Below are 20,676 nucleotides of genomic sequence, written 5' to 3'. Positions count from 1 at the left end.
AAATTTAACCAGAAAGAAGAAAACTATAACATGTTCTTGGATGTAAAACAAGAGCTATATGAACAGATAGGAAGCCTTATTAAAGAGCAAAATGAAATATAATAAAGGCACTGCTAATAAAATCCTTGCTGAAAAATATATCTGAAAGAATAGTATACAAGGATTTATTTTAAGTTTAAAAAGAATAGAGAGGAGACTTTCCTAACACATAGTAAAACATACCACGAAACTGCCATACTCTTACTACTGTTATTAGTAGCTAATATTTATTGAGAGTTTACTATGTGTTCAGCACCCTCTAAGTACATTACATGTAATTAATTCGCACAATGACCCTATGAGATCTGTATTTTTATTATCTCCACTTTAGATATGAGGAAAGAGAGAGATTGAACACTTGGCCAAGGCAACATTCAAGACAGGCAAGGGGTCACTAGAGTGGGGTACACCATTTTGGAAAAGTAATTTGGCTATCTTATGCATTCATTTAAATATTTACTGAATGGCCAATCTTTACCAAGTATGATACTAGATACCAGGAACGCGGCAATGAAAAAGACAGACAAGGGTCCTACCTTCATGAAACTTATATCCCAATGTGAGGAGACAGGTGACAGTATGAAAACCAATAAGATAATCTCATAGTGATAAAGTTGCTAAAAAGAAAATACACTGTGGGTGATATGACAGAAGCAAACTAGAAGGGGGGGAGGGTTACCTTTTATCAATGTCTAAGAAGCCATCTCTGAAAAAAAGAAATTTAAGTTGGACATTGAGTTGAGAAGAGGGCAGCCATGTAATGAGCTGGAAGAATATTCCAGACAGGCAGAGGAGAAAAAGCTGTGAGCTGGGACTGGATCAGAATGTTCAAGGAATAGAAAGAAGGCCAACATTACTGGAGTAGAGGAAACAAGTATATGGCAGTAAGTGGATGTTTATCACAGGGGCTCAGGCACATATTGTGACCAGATATACCACTTACAGAACTCTATCCTATAGCAATAGTAACCGGTACATATAAAACTCTGTGCAAAATAATGTTATCGCTAGATGGTTTGTAAAAGAAAAACAGCTGGAAAAACCGACATATTGACCATTTGGGGAACAGTTGAGTAGATTATGGTAAAATGTAATATGTATACATATAGCTGATCCACTTTGTTCTACAGTAGAAACTAACACAACACTGTAAAGCAATTATACTCCAATAAAAAAAAAATGAAAACAGTCAGGTGGTAGTATATGTAATGACCTGGTAAGATGTCCTAGAGCTATGTGAAAAAAAGCAAGCAGATCAATAAATAGTATATGACTCCATTTTTCTTTAATGAGACTCCTAAACTATGTATTAGGGATTTTAACTCCAAAGTCTGGTCCTGGATAAACTCCACTTTGCTTCCTCCCACTCCAAGCAAATGTTCTCCTACATACTTTCCTCCCACCTCTTTCTCTAATTCATTCCCTGCCTGCATTTCGGCTCACCTCAGCCCATTGCTTGCTTCTTTATCTAGAAACGTAAACAGCATTACAAAAATTCTAAGAGCACAGAGGATAACATTTTCTTGAAATGAAAAATAACCACAACACAATAGACTAATTCTGAAATGACTGAATCAGCCAGCTCTGATGATTTTAGAATAGTCAGGTTGCATCATACACTTAAACTATTTGAAAATCAGAAATCACATTATTATGAGCAATTACAGGTAACTAAATATTCGGTTGGCTATTAACACTAGCAGAGGTGTAAATCTTACCTCTACTTTTGTTCGATAGAGAACGAGTCGTTTAAGGCCACATAATTTGGCAATGTGGTTGAAAGCTTGAGGTGGTAGTTTATCACAGGATGAGAGATTTAAGTCCTGTAGATTTAGACACATCTCAGAAATAATCTCCAAGCAAGTTTCATTAAGGAAGTGGCTGCAAGATAATTCAAGACGCACTAATTCAGATCCACAGACCTTCAGAAACCTGTAAAAACAATGTTCCGTGTGAATTTCATAAAACTAAAAGATATTTCTTGCAAGTACTTTGGAATTATATCGACTCTAAGCAGACACTTTCAGAAAAATAGATTTCTATTAGGGAAAATAAAAAACTTGTTTCACTTAAATTCTCATTTACTGCATGCCAAAACAGGCACGGTTAGGCTAAAATATATCAACCTAAGAAGATAAAATGGATTCACATCACATAAAAGGTCAGCTGCTGCTACGTGGGAAATTAAGAAAGCAGAGGGTGCTTTTCTTCTACTTACCTGTAATTCACATCTGAGCTGGGAGAGCCAATAAACAAAACATAACAAAACTCTAAAACTCTTGGAAGATATTTCTCCCTAAACAGTACCCATTCAGTACTGGATAATTTATTTTGAATGTGGCACACAAAGTGCCGTCTCTAAATGACCTCAAAACAAATCAGACTAGTCTCCTCTCAACTAAGAAAATTTCTGGGTTGGTTTAACTATACTGTTGAGATATGTTCCTTGTAACTGATACTATTTAATGCCTAGACTGACGTTGAAATTATTACAAGATATTCAATTGCAGCTTCACACAAAGTACACAGAAATAACTTCATGTGGAGGATACAAAACCCTTTATCAGAGTAGTAATAACAATATGTATCTTCATTACATTACAGATGGGGGGAAAACAGTCCTTTCCATAATCATCATCTGATAATAAAAGTAAAATGTGAGCCTACAAGTATTCTTATCCCTGAAACTTTATCAACAAGTGGTGTGCCTGTTTATCCCTTAAACAAGCGCACTACTCATCCCTGTCCCGGTCTCTCTTGACGTTTTCTTGCCCATCTCAGTGTCACATCAGTCACATACTGTTATTTTATTTATGCCACATCTTTTTTCTACATGATTTAATTATTAGCTTACAAATATACATGCAAAATAAAACTGACTAAATCAATCACTGATGAAAGTAAAGGAAGTAACACTGGACTTCTAAGTCAAAAGATGGATATTTTGCCCTGTTCCACCATTTCCTAGCATGTGACCTTGGAAAAGGCATTTACCAAAGTCTCAGCATTTCCTCAGATGTAGAAGGCAGACTAGAAACATATTAACAGCATTCACCACCCTGTGGTTTTGAACATCCCACAATAATGTGAAAGCAGTTTGCAAAGACCAAAGTACCCCACGAACATTAAAATAAAAGTGAAATCTTGGCCAACACACATTCAAACAACAATTAAAAAATTTAATTGCTACAAATTTTAAATGTTGCAAATAACTCAGTAGCCCACACATCTTATTTACACCCAAACATCCAAGAACATCCCTTTATTCTTAATCCACTGCAGCGTATGTTCTGCTCTCCCTGAATTCATCCTTTCCTTTTAAATGCCAAATTAAATGGCCTTTCTTTCCAGGCCTTGTATTACCTGATTTATTGTGGCATTTCACACAACCGCCCTCACCTTCCTTCAAATTCTCAGATAGTCCTCTCGCTATTCCCTCTCCTTAAATTCCTCCGACCTGTCTCACTGCTGTGTCCTTTGTATTATAGTAGCTAAATTGCCAGTTTGCATCAAGCACCTTAATTCATTCACTCAACAAATATTTATTGAGCTCCAACTACGACCCACATGTTACTCTAGGCACTTGGAAGTTGGCAGTGGGCAAAGCAAAGCTCCTGCTCTCATGGGGCTTACTTACATTTTGGGAGGAGAGGTAGACCATAAACAAATAAATTAAATGAGTAAAATGAATAGTATATTAGAGAGTGAAACGTGCCAAGGAGAAAATTAAAGCAGAGAAGGACAACAGGAAGTGTCAAGGGTAGACAGGGTGGTAAGGGAAGCCTCACTGAGAAGGTGAATCAAGACCCAAAGGAAGTGAGGGGGTGAGCAAAGCAGTTCCCTGGAGAAGCTGCACTCCAGGTGAAGGGAGGGGCAAGCACAGCAGCTCTGAGGCAGGACAGCTCAGACAATGCCTAGAGCACGGAGCTCTCAGGAGGCTCAAAGTGAGGGAGATGGGGAGCACATCAGAGAGGTACGGGGCAGTTCAGAGTGTATGTCCTATAAAGACTCTGGCTTTTTTTTTTTGAGGGAGATGGGATCCTCAATCATCAGAGGGTGCCGAGCAGACGTGTGGCACAACCTGCTTGTATTTTTTTTTTTTTTTTTTTTTTTTTTTTGCGGTACGCGGGCCTCTCACTGTTGTGGCCTCTCCCGTTGCGGAGCACAGCTCCCGACGCGCAGGCTCAGCGGCCATGGCTCACGGGCCCAGCCGCTCCACAACATGTGGGATCTTCCCGGACCTGGGCACGAACCCGTGTCCCCTGCATCAGCAGGCGGACTCTCAACCACTGCGCCACCACGTAAGCCCCTGCTTGTATTTTAACAGGGTCACTCTGGTTTCTGTGCTCCGCACAGACTGAAGGAGAACAGGGGTAAAAATAGGGGGACCCTCAGGACACCACGATCGTATTCAGGGAAGAGAGGATGGTGCACTGGATCCGGTGGTGGCACTGAATGCTGTGCTCAATATTCAGACTCAGGACCTATTTCAAAGGGAGGCAGTGTGTACTACATGATGACATACCTTCTTCATACTGAACTGAACTCAGGCTCACCTATTTCTCAACCATAATTTATTTTTCTGTTAACCACAGTTTCCTTACATACTGATTTGTTTGCATTGAGTTTTATAAGGTGCCTCAAATCCTTCAGCAATTGAAACAGATTCTTGGTGTACCCAGTACTTAGCATGATGTCAGGCATGTAAAAAACACTGGATGACTTTGTTGAATAAATCTTCCAATGGTGAAAATTCAGTTGAAGAATTTCAATTTCCTCTACTCTGGAACAAACTAAGTTTTATGGACTCAGAGAATTTTTCCCTTAAGAGGGTCAAACTCCTAAGAAATATGACAAAATTAACATTTTTACCGTACTCTGAGTTATGGCTATTTCTTCACTATTTATAAGCTAGCAATCTAGAAATGAATGTAGGGTGTCAGAGATCTGGAGTATCCTATTTTGATTTGATACTTCTAAAATTATTTGCAGATTACAAAAGTTAAATGAGTATATTCACTCTTAAAATTAAAATCTTTAGGCATCTTATCTCTTGAAGGTCTTCATTATTTGGCAAAGCACTTTGTTCTACAATTCTTTTTGGTATTGGATTTGGAATACTTTGACATTTCTTTTCTCTTTGCTCTCATTAATGAACTTTTCCCTTCTAAAGATAGAAAGTAAATCACCAGAAAGCCAACTGTTAATAGACTAGAAAACATCCCAAATTGATTGAATGAATGAAAAAATTTGGAAGCACAATAAAGATAATGATCATGCTTATCTACCTTTATGACTCTCTCTCTTCCTTTTTATATATTGCATATTTTTACCGAGATTATTTGGTCAATATCCCCATAGTCTCTCTTCCTAAACTTACAAGATCTACACTACCTACTTTTTCATAATATTTCCATTCCAAGAAGGCAGAATTAGCAGCAGAATCAATTAATTAGCTGAACACAACTCTTGTTTCTTTCCTTAATGCTCCTCATAAAGTTTTATTTTAACGCATAATTACATATATGTTTTTGTCTTGGTCATCTATTTATTCATCTCAATTGTGATACTGGTCACTTGAAAGGAGAATTATAGCTTGTCTACTTCCTGCAGCCTGTTCATACCGTGTTATGAATTCTCATCAAGTATTTCTTGATATTGAGGGTATTAAGAGAAGACCTAAGTTCAGATAAACAATCCCAAACGAGGTTTCTTGCTACAAGAAATGGAGTCTCTGGAGAGAGAAATAAATTGCTTATCTTTATGAGGTGAATTCATTTGTCTAGATTAATATAAGTACATAAAAAGTAATTTACTAAATGGTAACTTGCACCCTAAAATAATTAACATCACATGAATGAATGATTTAATCTGAGTTTATTCATCACAAAATAAAAGGCACTAATCCTTACAAGCTGCCTGAAGTATCAAGGTAAAGCGGAGAATTAGGTATAAATATCCACGGCTTCTGATTGCTAATCTCATGTTTTGTTAGCTGACCCTCACTTGAGTTTTATAAGACAGTATATTTAAGATAATTTTAATCCCAAATAGCTGGAGCATTATTTACTATAGCTGATCCAAAATAAAGTAATTAAAAACAAAACAAAACTTCTTGCTTAACTGTGTACGGTACTATCTAGCAATGGTAGAAGGAAGTGGAAAAGAAAGTCTTAAATTGTCTTTAATCTCTAGGAATTGACCACCTAAAAGAGACAACAGTGTAAAACACAGGCAGGCAACTGAATAAACAAATATATGAATAAGCAAAAAGCTCTCTATTCCAGAAAACTGTAGCTCTGTGTCAAAACATCAAGTTCTTGAATCTAGAAAGCATCCAATAATGTTTTCTGAAGGGAACAAGTAGAAGGGCGAGGGATAGAAATCTCTACATAACTGAGGTGGAGCTCAAGGTGATTATTTTGAGCAACTATCTGAAGAAAAATGATAGAGGAAAACTAAATAGAACCTAAGACTTTTTGAACATCAGAATGATAATGATTAAGCCTCAGAGCACCAACAGGCAGGGAGGCAAAGGCATATCCAAGACTTTACGGAAGTGTATTATAAGAGAAAAGTGGAATTACAGTAGATGTGATTTTAATGACTAATGATATAAATGAGCAGTACTTGAAGTTACAAATCACAAATCTGTAGATAGAATAGGATTTTAATAACTGATTAAAAGTTTTAAGTTCTTATTATTCCAATTTCCCTGTTATTTTGAATAAAATAAATTCCTAAGTTCTTTAAAATCCAGTAAAACAATTCCAGCTTGTGAAGATAAGGTTTTTAGGTAACAAAAATAAACTATATCAAACTTTTCCCAAAGACTTACTCAAAAAGCAAGCTCATCATCATTGGTCTCTATTTTAAAAATGTACTTTTTTTCTTTAAAGTATTACAAGTAAGTCTTCTTCACAGTAATGAGCATAAATAGACCATACTTACTCATAGATTATTCATTAATAATCAAGCCATGAATATTTATTGTTTATTCTGGGGATGCTGCCTATAAGCCATAATGACTATCAATTCAGCAGTCAAGTCAAGGGGGCCAACAGCAATCAGTAGGCAAAACGCCAGTATCTCCCACCCAAAAAAAGATTCTCTCTCCCTGTTATTTAACCTTTTTATTTTCTTAATGAGAACAATGACTGTACTTAAAGGAATGCTATCAAGATTTATGGTTTTACTGGCTGAAATACTCCTGTGAAATATGGAAAACTTAAATTTATGTATGTACTTTTGTGATTATTTAAACAGCCCCACGGCAACTAAATGGCTGAATTGAAAATGGAAGAGAAATTGCTGGTGAGAAAGTAGATTGGAGCTTTAACCTCATAAAAGAAGATCTTTATCCATCACGTGTCTAAGATTTTAACAATAGCATTGCGAAGTTTTCTTCTCACAACTTATGTTTCTGCTCATGCACCCGAAGAAGCTACATCAAGTTTTTAAAAACTGATTTAATACTATCTCTACATTTTATTCATTATACCATGGTTATATGCAACATTTTGCCAAAGAAGCTGGACTTCAGCCATTCATTACCAATATTTTCTTTAACTCATTAGTTGCCTCCCTGTTATTTTATTTATAAAAATATAGGAAGGATATGTTTAAATGTTTATTCTTATATCTTTATCTTTTCTGTAGCAGGAACTATATTATCTATCTCTTTACATGGTCCACGACACTCACCATAATGTCTTACACACCAAGAGTGAAAACAAACAGTAAGTTGCTAATGGTGGGAAACATTGAAAAAAGAGCTATGAGGGATTAAAACACCCAAAAGTCCTTATAATGTAAAATAATGCTTACTGATACCAATGGTTCTATCTGCTCTCAGAGTCAGTTAGTCTTGGTTTATGATCTATAGTGCATGCTCTGAATACCCACAGTCATCATTAGCTTCAGTTCTTATTGGTCCCATTAATAGCGAGGAAAATTAGCCAATGAAGTGTGTGTGTCTGCAGCAAAAGGAAGTAGAAAGGACTAAGCTTGTGTTCCACTGGAGAGCTGTCAAAGATCCAGTAATTTTCAAAATGTGGATTCTATAAAAATTTACCAAAATCACACTGCCAAAAAGAAATGCCTTATTTTTCTACTATATATATTATATATATATTATATATATATAATATATATATACCCTTTTAAGCAAATTTACATAATAAAAAAGAATTTTGTATACATAGCCTGTTGTAAAATCTTTAGACTCTGACCCACAATCCCAGCATGTTTTATGTAAGAACCCCTTCCCCTGGCTCTATTTCTGGCAGAAAAGAAAGAAACTCAGTGCATCCATGGTTTCAACATGTGCTATAAGCCATTACTGCTTGTGTTTATTTTTTACTTTGATGCATAAATTATCAATATTAGCATTTTGAACACATTGGTACTATTTCAAACATGACTTCACCTGAATCTAATGGTATCAAATATTTATTTCTGGAACTGCATCTTTATTTTTATACTTTAAGTCAAGGGGAACAAAGCTCAAAATATAGATTTCTAATTCATAAACCACTGTTCAGGAATGTATCCACTGGGGCTATGTGTAGGGAGGGATGTAGTTCATTCTAACTTCTAAAAACAGGATAGGAGATTATTCATTAATCAAAAATAACAGGTAATTTCCCCAAAGTGTCTACTTCTTCGTTATTTAACTTAATGAAACGGATTATACTGTAACATACAATGAGAATAACCATCAAGGTTAGCAGAAAAACACCTGTTTGTTTCACAAGAAAAATGACTATGGGGAGTTCCCTGGGGGCGCAGTGGTTGAGAGTCCGCCTGCTGATGCAGGGCACACGGGTTTGTACCCCGGTCCGGGAAGATCCCACATGCCGCGGAGCGGCTGGGCCCGTGAGCCATGGCCGCTGAGCCTGCGCGTCCGGAGCCTGTGCTCCGTGGTGGGAGAGGCCGCAGCAGTGAGAGGTCCGCGTACCGCAAAAAAAAAAAAAAAAAAAAAAAAAGACTATGGCATTACTAAATGAATATGTACTCGTGCAAGCTTTCAAATGTTTAACAGGTGACATTTAATAGTAAGGAAACTAAATGCTTAAATAGAAAGGAGCAGAAACACCTGGGCAGGTCTGCAAGTGTGGTCGCCTATTTAACATGCAATTGCATTTTCAACATAATTAGTTTAAATGAGCTTCTAAATTTGGGTGATGTATTGCACATGTAATTAAGATTTAATTAAAAATGTTCTATAATAAATTGTTTTCCATTTCTGACAAATCACATTAGGGAGGTAGATTTTGATTTGGAAATAGTTTTTAAAATGTGTTAATCATCTGTGCTGAAAATATGAGAAAGACAAAAAGGAGTTCTGTTGAAAGTTACTTGGGATTTAAAAAATATGAGGTAAAGGGCATAATTTCCCTCCATCTTATGAAGTCTAGCTGAAGAGGACAGTGAAACTAACTCATCCACTTTTGTAAGCAGAAGCACTCTGAACATGATCTAAAGTACATGATATATAATTTCAAACTTTTATTATCAAAACTACTACATAGTAAGTATAGCCTGCTGATCTAAATAACCTCAACAAGGCTTGGCACTAACCTGCTAAATCCTGAAACAGAGATGAAGCCCCTATTGCCAGTCCAAGATAAATTAAGCCACTGGACGAGAGTACAGCGGGGCTGCAGAAATTCCAGAGAGGTGTCATTTAGTTTTGCCCAGTATGGTTGCAGATTGAGGTGGATGTACTGCAGAGGATCACAGCAATGCTGGTTCAGTAGTTTGCAAGTCTGTGCTAATCTACACAGGTCTGGTAGTGTCAGATGATTCAGAATCAGTTGAATGAGCTACATAAAACAGAGAAACCAAGATCACCCAGACTGAAAAAACAGTATCACTTTTTGAAGCATATGATATGATCTAATAAAGAACAACAGTATCATACATTTTATAACAATACTTTCACATACTAAATAAATCAACATTCAACAGAATTATCCAAATCAGTAGTAACCATACATACATAAGGCTATATATACTACATTTCAAGAGCATTCAAAGTATATTCAATTCATGTCCACTATTTTTTTTTTTTACAGTGCAAAGATATATTTTGGTAATCTATTGAATAATACAATTTTTCACAGACTTAACATTTACTAAACATCGACTACACATCAAACACTAGTGAGAAGAGCTCCCACTTTCAGGGTTTCCAGAGTCCAGTGGGGACTGATAGGTACGATGATATGTTTTAATAGCTTGGATAGACGCATAGACCGCTACTAGAGCCTGACCCGACACAGGCCTAACCACAGTGAAAGCGGACTTGGACCAGCAAGGCTCAGCTTTAAAGAGTGAGAGGCAAAACTGGGGAGGGGAAAGATTAGTTAGTGGTAAGGACTGGGTCACAGAGAGCCTCACAGAGGAGCCTGGATTTATTCTGAAAGCAATGAGGAGTCTTGAAGGGACTTATGTAACTGCAGAGTGACAGAGTCAGATTTATGGTTTAGAAAGATCATTGCAGGGGGCACTACTGGAGGCAGAAGGGAAACCCGCCTGGCGGCTACTGTAGATTCCAGGGAAGAGGAATCAGGGGCCTGCTTAAGGCAACTGGCAGTGACTAGGGAGTAGCTAACAGATACAAAAAAGTATTAAGGAGGAGGAATCAAAAAGCTTTTTATCTCTAATTAAAATAGTTTCTTTGAACTAGTTCAAGATTTGTTTTTTTCTTAATGGTGAACAGTCGGGGGCTCCTAAACTAATTTTCAAAGAATCACTGCTAAATAGCCTATTCTGAACCAAGAAATACTAAGAAAAAAAAAATCAAATATTTGCTAAATGGTAAAAAAAACCTTTAGATGAGAGAGAAGGTTGAGTTTCTTACTTAATGCAGTGTATTTATCTAGCTATACGTTTTGATTTGCAATTATGCCCTTTAACCTAAATGCTCTTTGTCAATTTATTTAACTATGCAGGCCCAGTATTAAATTTAGGTCAGAATAACACTGTTTGAGGCCAAAATATGACAAAGAGTGACAACAACATATTTAAAATAAGCTTGAAGAGTACATATAAAATATGAGGATTGCTGACTAATACATATATTGAGTATAAGAAGGCTTGGGGTGGTTTTGCTATTTATTTATTTATTTTATTTATTTTTTAAAATTTCTTTTTGGCTGCATTGGGTCTTCGTGGCTGCATGTGGGCTTTCTCTAGTTGCAGTGAGCGGGGGGCTACTCTTCGTTGCTGTGCGTGGGCTTCTCATTGCGGTGGCTTCTCTTATTGCAAAGCACAGGCTCTAGGCACGCGGGCTTTGGTAGTTGTGGCACGTGGGCTCAGTAGTTGTGGCTAGTGGGCTCTAGAGCGCAGGCTCAGTAGTTGTGGCTCGTGGGATTAGTTGCTCTGTGGCATGTGGGATCTTCCCAGACCAGGGATCGAACCCGTGTCCCCTGCATTGGCAGGCAGATTCTTAACCACTGCACCACCAGGGAAATCCCTGCTATTTATTTTTAACATTTGAACTGGGCTTTTGAAAAATAACATTAAGGTGTGTGTGTATGTGTTATAAAAACAGGGAAATGTAAGGAAATAAAAAATTAGTCTAAAACCTCATCATTCTGATGACATGCAAATTGTCAACAAGCAAATTATACAAACAACAAAAGAAAATTCAGGTAAAATATTAGAAAATCCAAACACTGAAGGAAGGTAGAAAATGAGTTTTTCCCTCTCCAACCTCCAATCTAATAATCCCTCTGCCCCTTGGTAAATACTGCTAACAGTTTTTCTGATCTCTTCCAGATAAATATGTATGAAATTCTATTCTTGGATTTGCACCAAAAGAATGATACTTTATGCACTGTTCTGCACCTTACTTTTCTCACTGAATGATGTATCTTGTAGATATTTCTATGTCTGCACATACAAATCCACCCCATTCCACCTTACAGATGTGATACACTAATTCAGCTAATTTCTCATTGATATATTTCCTGCTTTTTTCCCTATTACAAATAACACTGCAATATCATTTTGTGTATGTATGTGTATCTTGGCAAATTTTTCAAATATATCTTAGGGTAAATTTCATGCATTTAAAAGTTTTGGTATAAACACAAAATTGCCCTTCAGAATGTTTGCATCAATTTACCACAAACAGGGCATAAAAGTACCCATTCACTCATAACCTAGACAGCACTGGTATCAATACTTTAAATGTTGCCATTCTGAAAGCAGGAGAAGGAAAAAATAAAATAAAACAGAAACAAAAATAGTATGGCACTGTTGTCTTGGGGTTTTGTTTGTTTGTTTTGTGTTTGTTTTGTTTTGCGCAGCTTGTGGGATCTCAGTTCCCCGATCAGGGATTGAACCTGGGCCCTCGGCAGTGAAAGCATACAGTCCTAACCACTGGACTGCCAGGGAATGCCCTATTTGCTTTGTTTTTAACTACAGAAATGTAATCCTTTGCCAAGGGAACTGCCGATGTTCCCTTCTTTCCTGTTGGTCTGTTTCTAGACTCTATTCTGTTCCATTTATTTCTCCCATATCAATAGCCCTCTGGGTCAAATAAATAAGTTTTGTTCTGACTTTTTAAAAGTTTATGTGTGGGAATGCACTGGATCCTTTGGTTGCAAATGAGACTCTATCTTCACTGTTGATCCACAAATATCAGTACTATGGCTTCATAATGTGCTTTATTATCTGGTGGGACTAGTGCTCCCTCCATCACTCTTCTTTTCCAGAATTTTCCTGAGCATTTTCATAGTTTTTAGGTGAACTTTTTTATTAAAAAACAAACAACAAATTATGTTTGCATTTTACCTGGAAGTTCATTGAACACATAGATTACTTTAAGGAAAACTGACATCTTTAATCTTTACTTCATTGTGTCTTCCTATTCAAGGGCATGGCATGATTTACCATTTAATGATCTTTTTTGATCCTAGAGTTCCTAAAGCTACTGATTTTTATCTATATTAGCTTTGTAACCTGCCGACTTACTTATTGTTCCAAATAGTTTTTGGTCTCTTCTCCTGAGTATTCTAATACAAAATCATATTGTCTGCAAATGATGATAATTTTACAGCCTTCTTTCCAAAAATCATGCCTCTTATTTCTTTCTCCCATCTTCCAGCATTGGATAGTATTTCCAGAACAATGTTAAGTAACACTGACGTCTTGTTCCTGACTTTCATTTGTATGTGAGGCACATATGTAATTAAAAAATTTTTAGTAATTACAATTTTTAGAAGTCAAAAGAGTTTAGTTAATGATACAGTACTGTATACTTGAAAGTTGCTGAGAGTAAATCTTATGCATTCTCACTACACAGTCACACAAAAGAGTTAACAATGTGAGGTGATGTATGTGTCAATTATCTTGATCTTGGTAATCACTACACAATGTATATCAAATCATGTTGTACATTTTAAATATATACAATTATATTTGTCAATTATTCCTCAATGAAGTTAAAAAATAAAATAAATTCAAAAGAAATAGGTGATATTAATTTTAATATATTTTATTTGATGAGATATATTAAAATGATCATCTCAACATGTGTTCAACATAAAAATTATTACTGAGATACTAAATCTTTTGTCATATTAAGTCTTTGAAATCCTGTGTGTATTTTACACTTTCAGCTCATCTCAATTCAGATTAGACATAAAGTGCTCAACAGCACATGTGGCTAGTGGCTACCATATTGAACCATGCATTTCTAGTGTTTGATAATTAAATATGATGTTAGCTTTTGGTTACTAATATTTGGTAGCAGACAATTCGTAGATAGCTTAATGAGGTATTTACTTTTTAACAGACACTGATAAAAATTTGGATATCTATCCAGCTTCCATTTGTCAAACAATTTTGCACATCTACTGAGACGATCATAGGATTTTTCTCCTTTGACTATGTTATTATTTTATAGCACTGTACTATTATCATATAGATTCTCTAATACCTAAACACCCTTGAATTCCAGGAGTACATCCTGAATGAGTTTTTGTATTATATTTTAAAATAATTCTATTCACTATATTTTGTTTGCAGAAGTAAAATTGGTCTGTAATTTTATTTTTATGTGCTAGAGTACTATAACAGCTTCACTAAGAAGTTAAAAACTTTCCTTTTTCTTTATGCTATGAAAGAGTTTAAATAATACAAGATTTGATCACTTCTTAAATGTCTGAAAGAACCTATGAGCCATCTGGGCTTGGCAACCGTAGGACCTTAAATATTTGTAGAATGAATTAAAAATTTGTTGTTTTAACTACAATATTAAAAGCTATTTCAGTAAAACTTTTAAGCAGCTAGTGCAAAGAGGCATTAAAATTTAAATATATCCATGTATCAGAGGATAAATAATTTACTTTTTTCCAGATGATTTATAATTTAAATAACTCCCAGCAATTGCTGGCATCATTCCAAAGTCACCAGTATTAAAAGTTGTATATTGTGTGAAAACATTTTCTGATCCTTAATATTATATTTTAAGTAAATTTCAAAGTAGAAAAAGAATAATGAAGTTATTGAGACCATGACATTGTCATGTGAAAAAGCACTTTTGGATTCTGATTAAGCAAAAGATAACAGGTTTTAGGCCCACAAGATAATACCCATTAATTATTACCCATCTAGTATCTAGTGTCTGTCCAAAGATGTTTTTATATGGGGGTATCCTAGCCTAAAGAACCATTTGACACCATGCTGAAAGTAAGATGTTGTATGTCTCAAAACACACCTGATCTGCCCTCAAAACCCACTCTACTCATAACACAATTATTTTCAACTAAGGAAACATTACGTCACTTGACATATTTAAATGTGGGGGTATTTTTTCCTTTAAATAACTTGGATTATATAATTTGGGCAACTTTTAAAAAAAGAGTTTCTCTTTTTACTCACTGTGAGATCATTCAGTGTTTTGCAGCATCAACTCTTTATGCATTGTACTGCTTTCATCATGGCTAATTAATGTCCTTCAGGACGACTGATTCTATCTCTCAGCTTCGTCTATGTGATTTTGTTGTATTGATTAAACCCTTTGCATGTACTGGAAGCTTTTACTCTTTATTGGCTCCTTCCCTACAGCATAAAAGCATACTGAAATCTCTCTCAGCTTGCATCACAAACAGAAACCTTCCCACCCTGCTACATCTTCTGCCACTCGTCTTTTCTCCTCTTAAAAGATAAATTAGAGCAAATAATATCTATAATAATTTCATACTCTTCCTCATTTTGATATGCCTTATTGAGTGTGACATGAAGGGGTGGAGTGTTAGGATGCCAAGTATTATTCACTATTGGTGGACAGTCTTGCCCATGATTGGTGTATATTAACAGAAATATTTTTCTGCTTATGCTCAGAGAGCAGACACTTTTTGTCTCTGCTTCTCCCCTGCTCCTTGATGCCTTAACCAGATATGGTAAGGTTTTTCTCATCTCTCAACCTACGGTCATAGTTCCATTGAAATGATAATGGTAAAGGATTATCAGAGATCTCCCGATGACCAAAACCAGTGGGCACTTGTCACTGAGCTCTCTGCAGTGGTGTGGCCGACCACACCCATTTTATGTTCTCTATACCTCTTTAGCATCCTATCGTTGCTTTTAAGACAATCTCATCCTTGGCCCAAGTGCCTTTTCTGACTTGTCTTCCTCTACTGGACTCTTAGATGTTAGCAATCCCAGAATTCTTTTCTTGGCCCTTTATTCACACCCTCAGAGTTTTCCTGGTCAGTTTCATCTACCATGGTAGCCCTCTCCTCTTCTGAGAAGACTCACAGAAATGTAAGCTCAGACCTGCCTCCTGCGTTTCCAACTCACATAGCAACTGCCTACTGTCAACTTCTCAATCAGAGAAGTTGGCTTTGATGAATCACAGGCACCTCCAAGTCAATGCACCCTTCTACCTTCACCCACTGGTTTATGATTAATGGCATATCCATCCACCAGGTCATTTCAACCAGAAGCCTAAAAGGCCTTGTGATGTTCTGCTTCATGTCCACATTCAATAGTTACTTTGATTTCTACCTTCTGCATCTCTAGAATACTCCTCCGGCTTACCTCCTTTCCCAACCTTCCAGTACCCAGAGCTTCATAACTTCTTGCCTAAACTTCTGCAGTAGCTCCCCGACTGGTATCCCTGCTTCCCACCTTGACCTCCTTTTGGTCTATTCTCCATTTACCAACAGAATAATCTGAGAAGGAAATCTCATTTTGTTATTCTTCTTTTAAAGTAAATAAAACTTTCAATGTTTCCCTACTGACTACAGAAAAGGTTCACAATCTTCTTCATACCATGACACATACGAAAAACAAACTTTACATGAGGCCAAACACCTGGGCAACCATTCTAACTGTGGGCCAAAGCATGTGCAAAAATGCCTGCATATTATGGATAATCTCTGGAATGCTAGCTATTATTCTACATCTTTTTCTCCCACTGAAAAAAGCATATGAAGAATTCAGAGAACACAAGAAAGTGAGTGTGAAATTATTATAGGTATCATCTTGGATTTGTTCTAATTTTTTATCAAAAGTAAATGATTTATAAAATCTAAGGTCTCTATGACTCCCCTCAACTGATTCTGCTGCGTACAGGAGAGACACAGCAGCCTGAGGACCACTGGCTGAAGAGAGAAAATGCAAACCTCTCGGTAAGACCCACAGAGCCCTCTACAACGTGGCAGGGTGGCCTGTGCACTGCCAGGACTGGGATGTCCCAATCACTGTCATCTGCGTGGAAGGTGGCCTCTGGAGTGATGCACCGAGGCAGCCCTGAGCCTGTGTCCAAGTTCATCTCTTGCAGCTTCTGCTATCAAATCCTATTCCAGCCACAGTGAAATACTGGAGTTCCCAGACAGGTCACACAGTTTCACTTCTTCTCACCTTTGGACACTCTCTTCCCTTTGCCTGAAGTTCCCGTTATTCATTTGAATGTGATATGTTAAGCATTTTACCAGGTCTGGATAAAATTCAACACACTCTTTCAAATACATTTGTTGAATTTAAATCTCTATATTGTAGTTTGGGGAAATGGGTAAGAATCAAGGAAGTGAGCTTCCTCCAGATGAGCTGCTGCCACTGCTGCCAGGACAGACCCTCCTTGAAGCCCCAGGGAACAACACTGTCAACATCCCACGCTCCTCTCGCCCAGCTCAGCTGCTCCTCCGTCTTTCCTCCCTCCTCCCTCTAAGGGCCAGGGTGTCTTGTCCACCTATGAAGCTTCCTTCCATAACACAAGACTTGACCTAGAAGGCCTGGGTTGGATCCTGGTTCCATGGCTTACTGACTGAATTTCCTTGGATCCTTAAATTCATCTTTATGTGGAAACTTTAGCTACTTCACAGGATGTACCATAGCATTTGAACTGTGAAATGTTGACCAGGCATTATAGTTCCTGTTAGGCACTCAAGAGGCTACCTTATTGTTCCATGCAAGTTAAGCTACTTGTATTATTACAATGAAACCTGAAATACCCACCAGTGTGGAAGGGGGATAGTTGAACTGGTCAAAGTTTAAGTTTATAAAATTTTCTTTAAAAAATCTGATTATATTATTTTTAACCACACACAGCTCTTCTCAGCAGGGGAAGGAATGCCTGGCCCTACTCCCACCCCAGGGGGTGTGCTCACGGCATTTGATGCCTGGGAGCCAGGAGTGCTAAATATACCCTGGAAACGCCCCTGTAGTGACACACTGAAAACAAGACTTTAGGTAAAAGGCACTCTATACCTGCCTAGACCAAAAATCATAGCTAGTTAGAATATAGAATAGAGTTAGTATAGAAGAGTATATGACACTTGGAGAAACTGCGCACTATTAAACAGAATAAGCATTTCTCTCACAGTCTTATTAATACTCTTATTTTTCATAGCAAATCATCTTTAATATAACCGGTATCAAGTTAAGCACATATTGCCCATATTAACACTGTGTAATTATGAATTAAAGTGGAGTGTAATTTATCATTGTTTTATGTATTTTGGTTATTGTTAATCAGTGATAAAATAACATATATTTAATAGTTTATCCAGAATCACTAAAGTCAATCCAAAACAAAGGTGATGAAGTTACTGAACACAATTTTGTCTAGTCTTTCCAAAATCAAAATACACAATACATCAGATTATGTATATCTTGCTAATGCTCCGATTTCTCTGACATCTAGCAAAATAAACATTAACATCTAAACATTTTTAAATGATAGTATGTCCAATATTGCTACTGAATATCTTTGGCTTACCTCATAAGGTAGTTTATCAAAATATCCATTACTTGTCCCTTCCCTGAGGGCAATACTGCTAAACTTTTTGTTCAGATTGTCCATTCCACATCCATTCTTTTCTTCATAGTCATCTTCTAGATCATTCATATCAATAAGTGAAGTCTTGAGAGAAAGCACTGGCTTGTCCTTTGTACCATGTAATACAACTGCATCTAATTCAGTGTAATAATCCAGAAGAGAACTATTTACTTCCAGCCGTATAAGATTTGTGGGAAAATTTATCTGCTTAATACAAGGTTTAAACTGGCGAGCCTGGGAAGCATTCACCTTCGTAGGTTTCTCTGACCAAAGAATCTCCCATCTGCCAAAGAAAGAAACTTCCCTATAATACAGTTTAGAATGAGATTTACTGTTACCTTAATGTTAGGGGCCCAGCCCAATACATTACAGTGTGAAGCAAAAGCATTAAACAAGGTGGATAGGATCAAACCAAGAATTGTTTCCAGGACATGAAAAAAATTTAAAACCTAAATGCCATAGACCTTATTACTTAAAATATTTTTACTACTTAAATTATTTTTACAACTCCTTAGAAGGTCCTTTTTGGCAGATTTCATGTTGGTAAGTTAAAAACTGGAATAGGTAGTCAGAGGTACATGAACAACATTCAGTTTTACAGATAAAGTAAACACGAAGTATTAAAGCACACAGTAGAAAGCACTCCTGTGTGCATGCCCTAAACCAACGGTGGAAACTTAACTTCTCACCTTGCCTCACCAAGGTCTCCTTCTCTGTTTCTGTTACTGGTGCCATACAAATTCAAAACTTTCATTATATTTTTCTTTGGCCACAGCACACAGCATGTGGAATCTTAGATCCCCCCACCAGGGATCAAACCCGCGTCCCCTGCGCTGGAAGCGTGCGGAGTCTTAACCACTGGACCACCAGGGAAGTCCCAAAACTATCATTTTCTTTGATTTTCTTTTATCCAGTCATTACATTTTATCAGAGTTTTCATGAAATTGTCTCATATGTGCCCTTCTCCTAAGTTTCCATTATTGTCATCTTTTAGTCATCCTTGTATCCTCCGTACCTAGCAAGTAGCTAACACGTAACAGGTGAATAACATTTTCTCCTATTCCTTCAAAATGAACTTCTACTTTACAGCCAGGTTAATCATTACTTTCCAGATAATAAACTTATTTCCACACGAAGGTGTTTGCTCATGTTGTCTTCCCCTCCCAATGAAATGCCTAACCTACAATTATCTGCCCATCTTTTCTTCAAGGCCTAACTCATATTCCATGTCTTTATATAGGTCTTCTTAAAAAATTATTTTCCAAAATTATTTAAAGATTCTTTGTAACATAGCATCATTAGATATATAATATTCTCCAACATATGGCATAAATAACCATTTCTCTAATATTGTTTTCTAATATAACAGAAAATTAAAAACATAGACAAAAATACTTCAATAAATACTTCTATTTCTATTTATTTACTTTAGCTAGCAGAACTTTTACATAAAGATTTTATGTCAAAGATTAAGAACATTTTTAAGTCTCCCAATACATACTACAAACTGCTTTCAAAGAAGCTTATGCCAACAGTATGTAAGAATGACCACTGAAAGCACTCTTTATTTTTAAAAATAATCTCTAATTTCACAGTGACCCAGGTCTCTGTGACATAATTTATAATTCACTGACTACTAATAAGACTTAAAATGTTTCATATGCTTATTAATCATATCAAATTTTTCCCCTCCAATATATTGTCAGTTCATTTCCTTGCCCCAATGGCCTATTTACATGTAATGAATTTTATTTTTTTTATACAGCAGGTTATTAGTTATCTACTTTATACATATTAGTGTATATATGTCAATCCCAATCACCCAATTCATCCCTCCACCACCACCCCCCTTCCCCGCCCCTGCTTCTCCCCCTTGGTGTCCATATGTTTGTGCTCTACAGCTGTGTTTCTATTTCTGCCTTGCAAACCGGTTCACCTGTACCATTTTCCTAGATTCCACATACATGCGTTAATATACATTTGTTTTTCTCTTTCTAACTTCACTCTGTATGACAGTCTCTAGGTCCATCCACGTCTCTACAAATGACCCGATTTCGTTCCTTTTTATGGCTGAGTAATATTCCGTTGTATATATGTACCACATCTTCTTTATCCGTTCATCTGTCAATGGGCATTTAGGTTGCTTCCAGGACCTGGCTATTGTAAACAGTGCTGCAATGAACATTGGGGTGCATGGGTCTTTTTGAATTATGGTTTTCTCTGGGTATATACCCAGTAGTGGGATTGCTGGGTCATATGGTAATTCTGTTTTTAGTTTTTTAAGGAACCTTCATACTGTTCGCCACAGTGGCTGTATCAATTTACATTCCCACCAA

At 36.7% G+C, this 20,676-nt stretch overlaps 1 protein-coding gene across 4 annotated transcripts in view; it reads right to left on the bottom strand.

The window, feature by feature from the left end:
* The window catches only part of FBXL4 (F-box and leucine rich repeat protein 4), a 70,599-nt gene that overhangs the window by 23,867 nt on the left and 26,056 nt on the right, over positions 1-20,676 (bottom strand). For 3 of the 4 annotated variants that reach the window (XM_082634349.1, XM_082634350.1, XM_082634351.1), the window contains exons 4-6: positions 18,281-18,623; positions 9,622-9,866; positions 1,758-1,971 (exon numbers count right to left, since the gene is read on the bottom strand). In XM_082634349.1, coding sequence (XP_082490475.1) covers positions 1,758-1,971; positions 9,622-9,866; positions 18,281-18,623 — 802 coding nt within the window. The remainder of the gene's footprint in view (positions 1-1,757; positions 1,972-9,621; positions 9,867-18,280; positions 18,624-20,676) is intronic. The other variant, XM_082634352.1, reaches the window with a different exon arrangement.

This window comes from Mesoplodon mirus (genome assembly GCF_964341445.2).
Source record: "Mesoplodon mirus genome assembly, chromosome: 10".
Classification (NCBI taxonomy): domain Eukaryota; kingdom Metazoa; phylum Chordata; class Mammalia; order Artiodactyla; family Ziphiidae; genus Mesoplodon; species Mesoplodon mirus.
The sequence above is the reverse complement of the archived record's forward strand: the minus strand, read 5'-3'. Positions and strand labels throughout refer to the sequence as shown.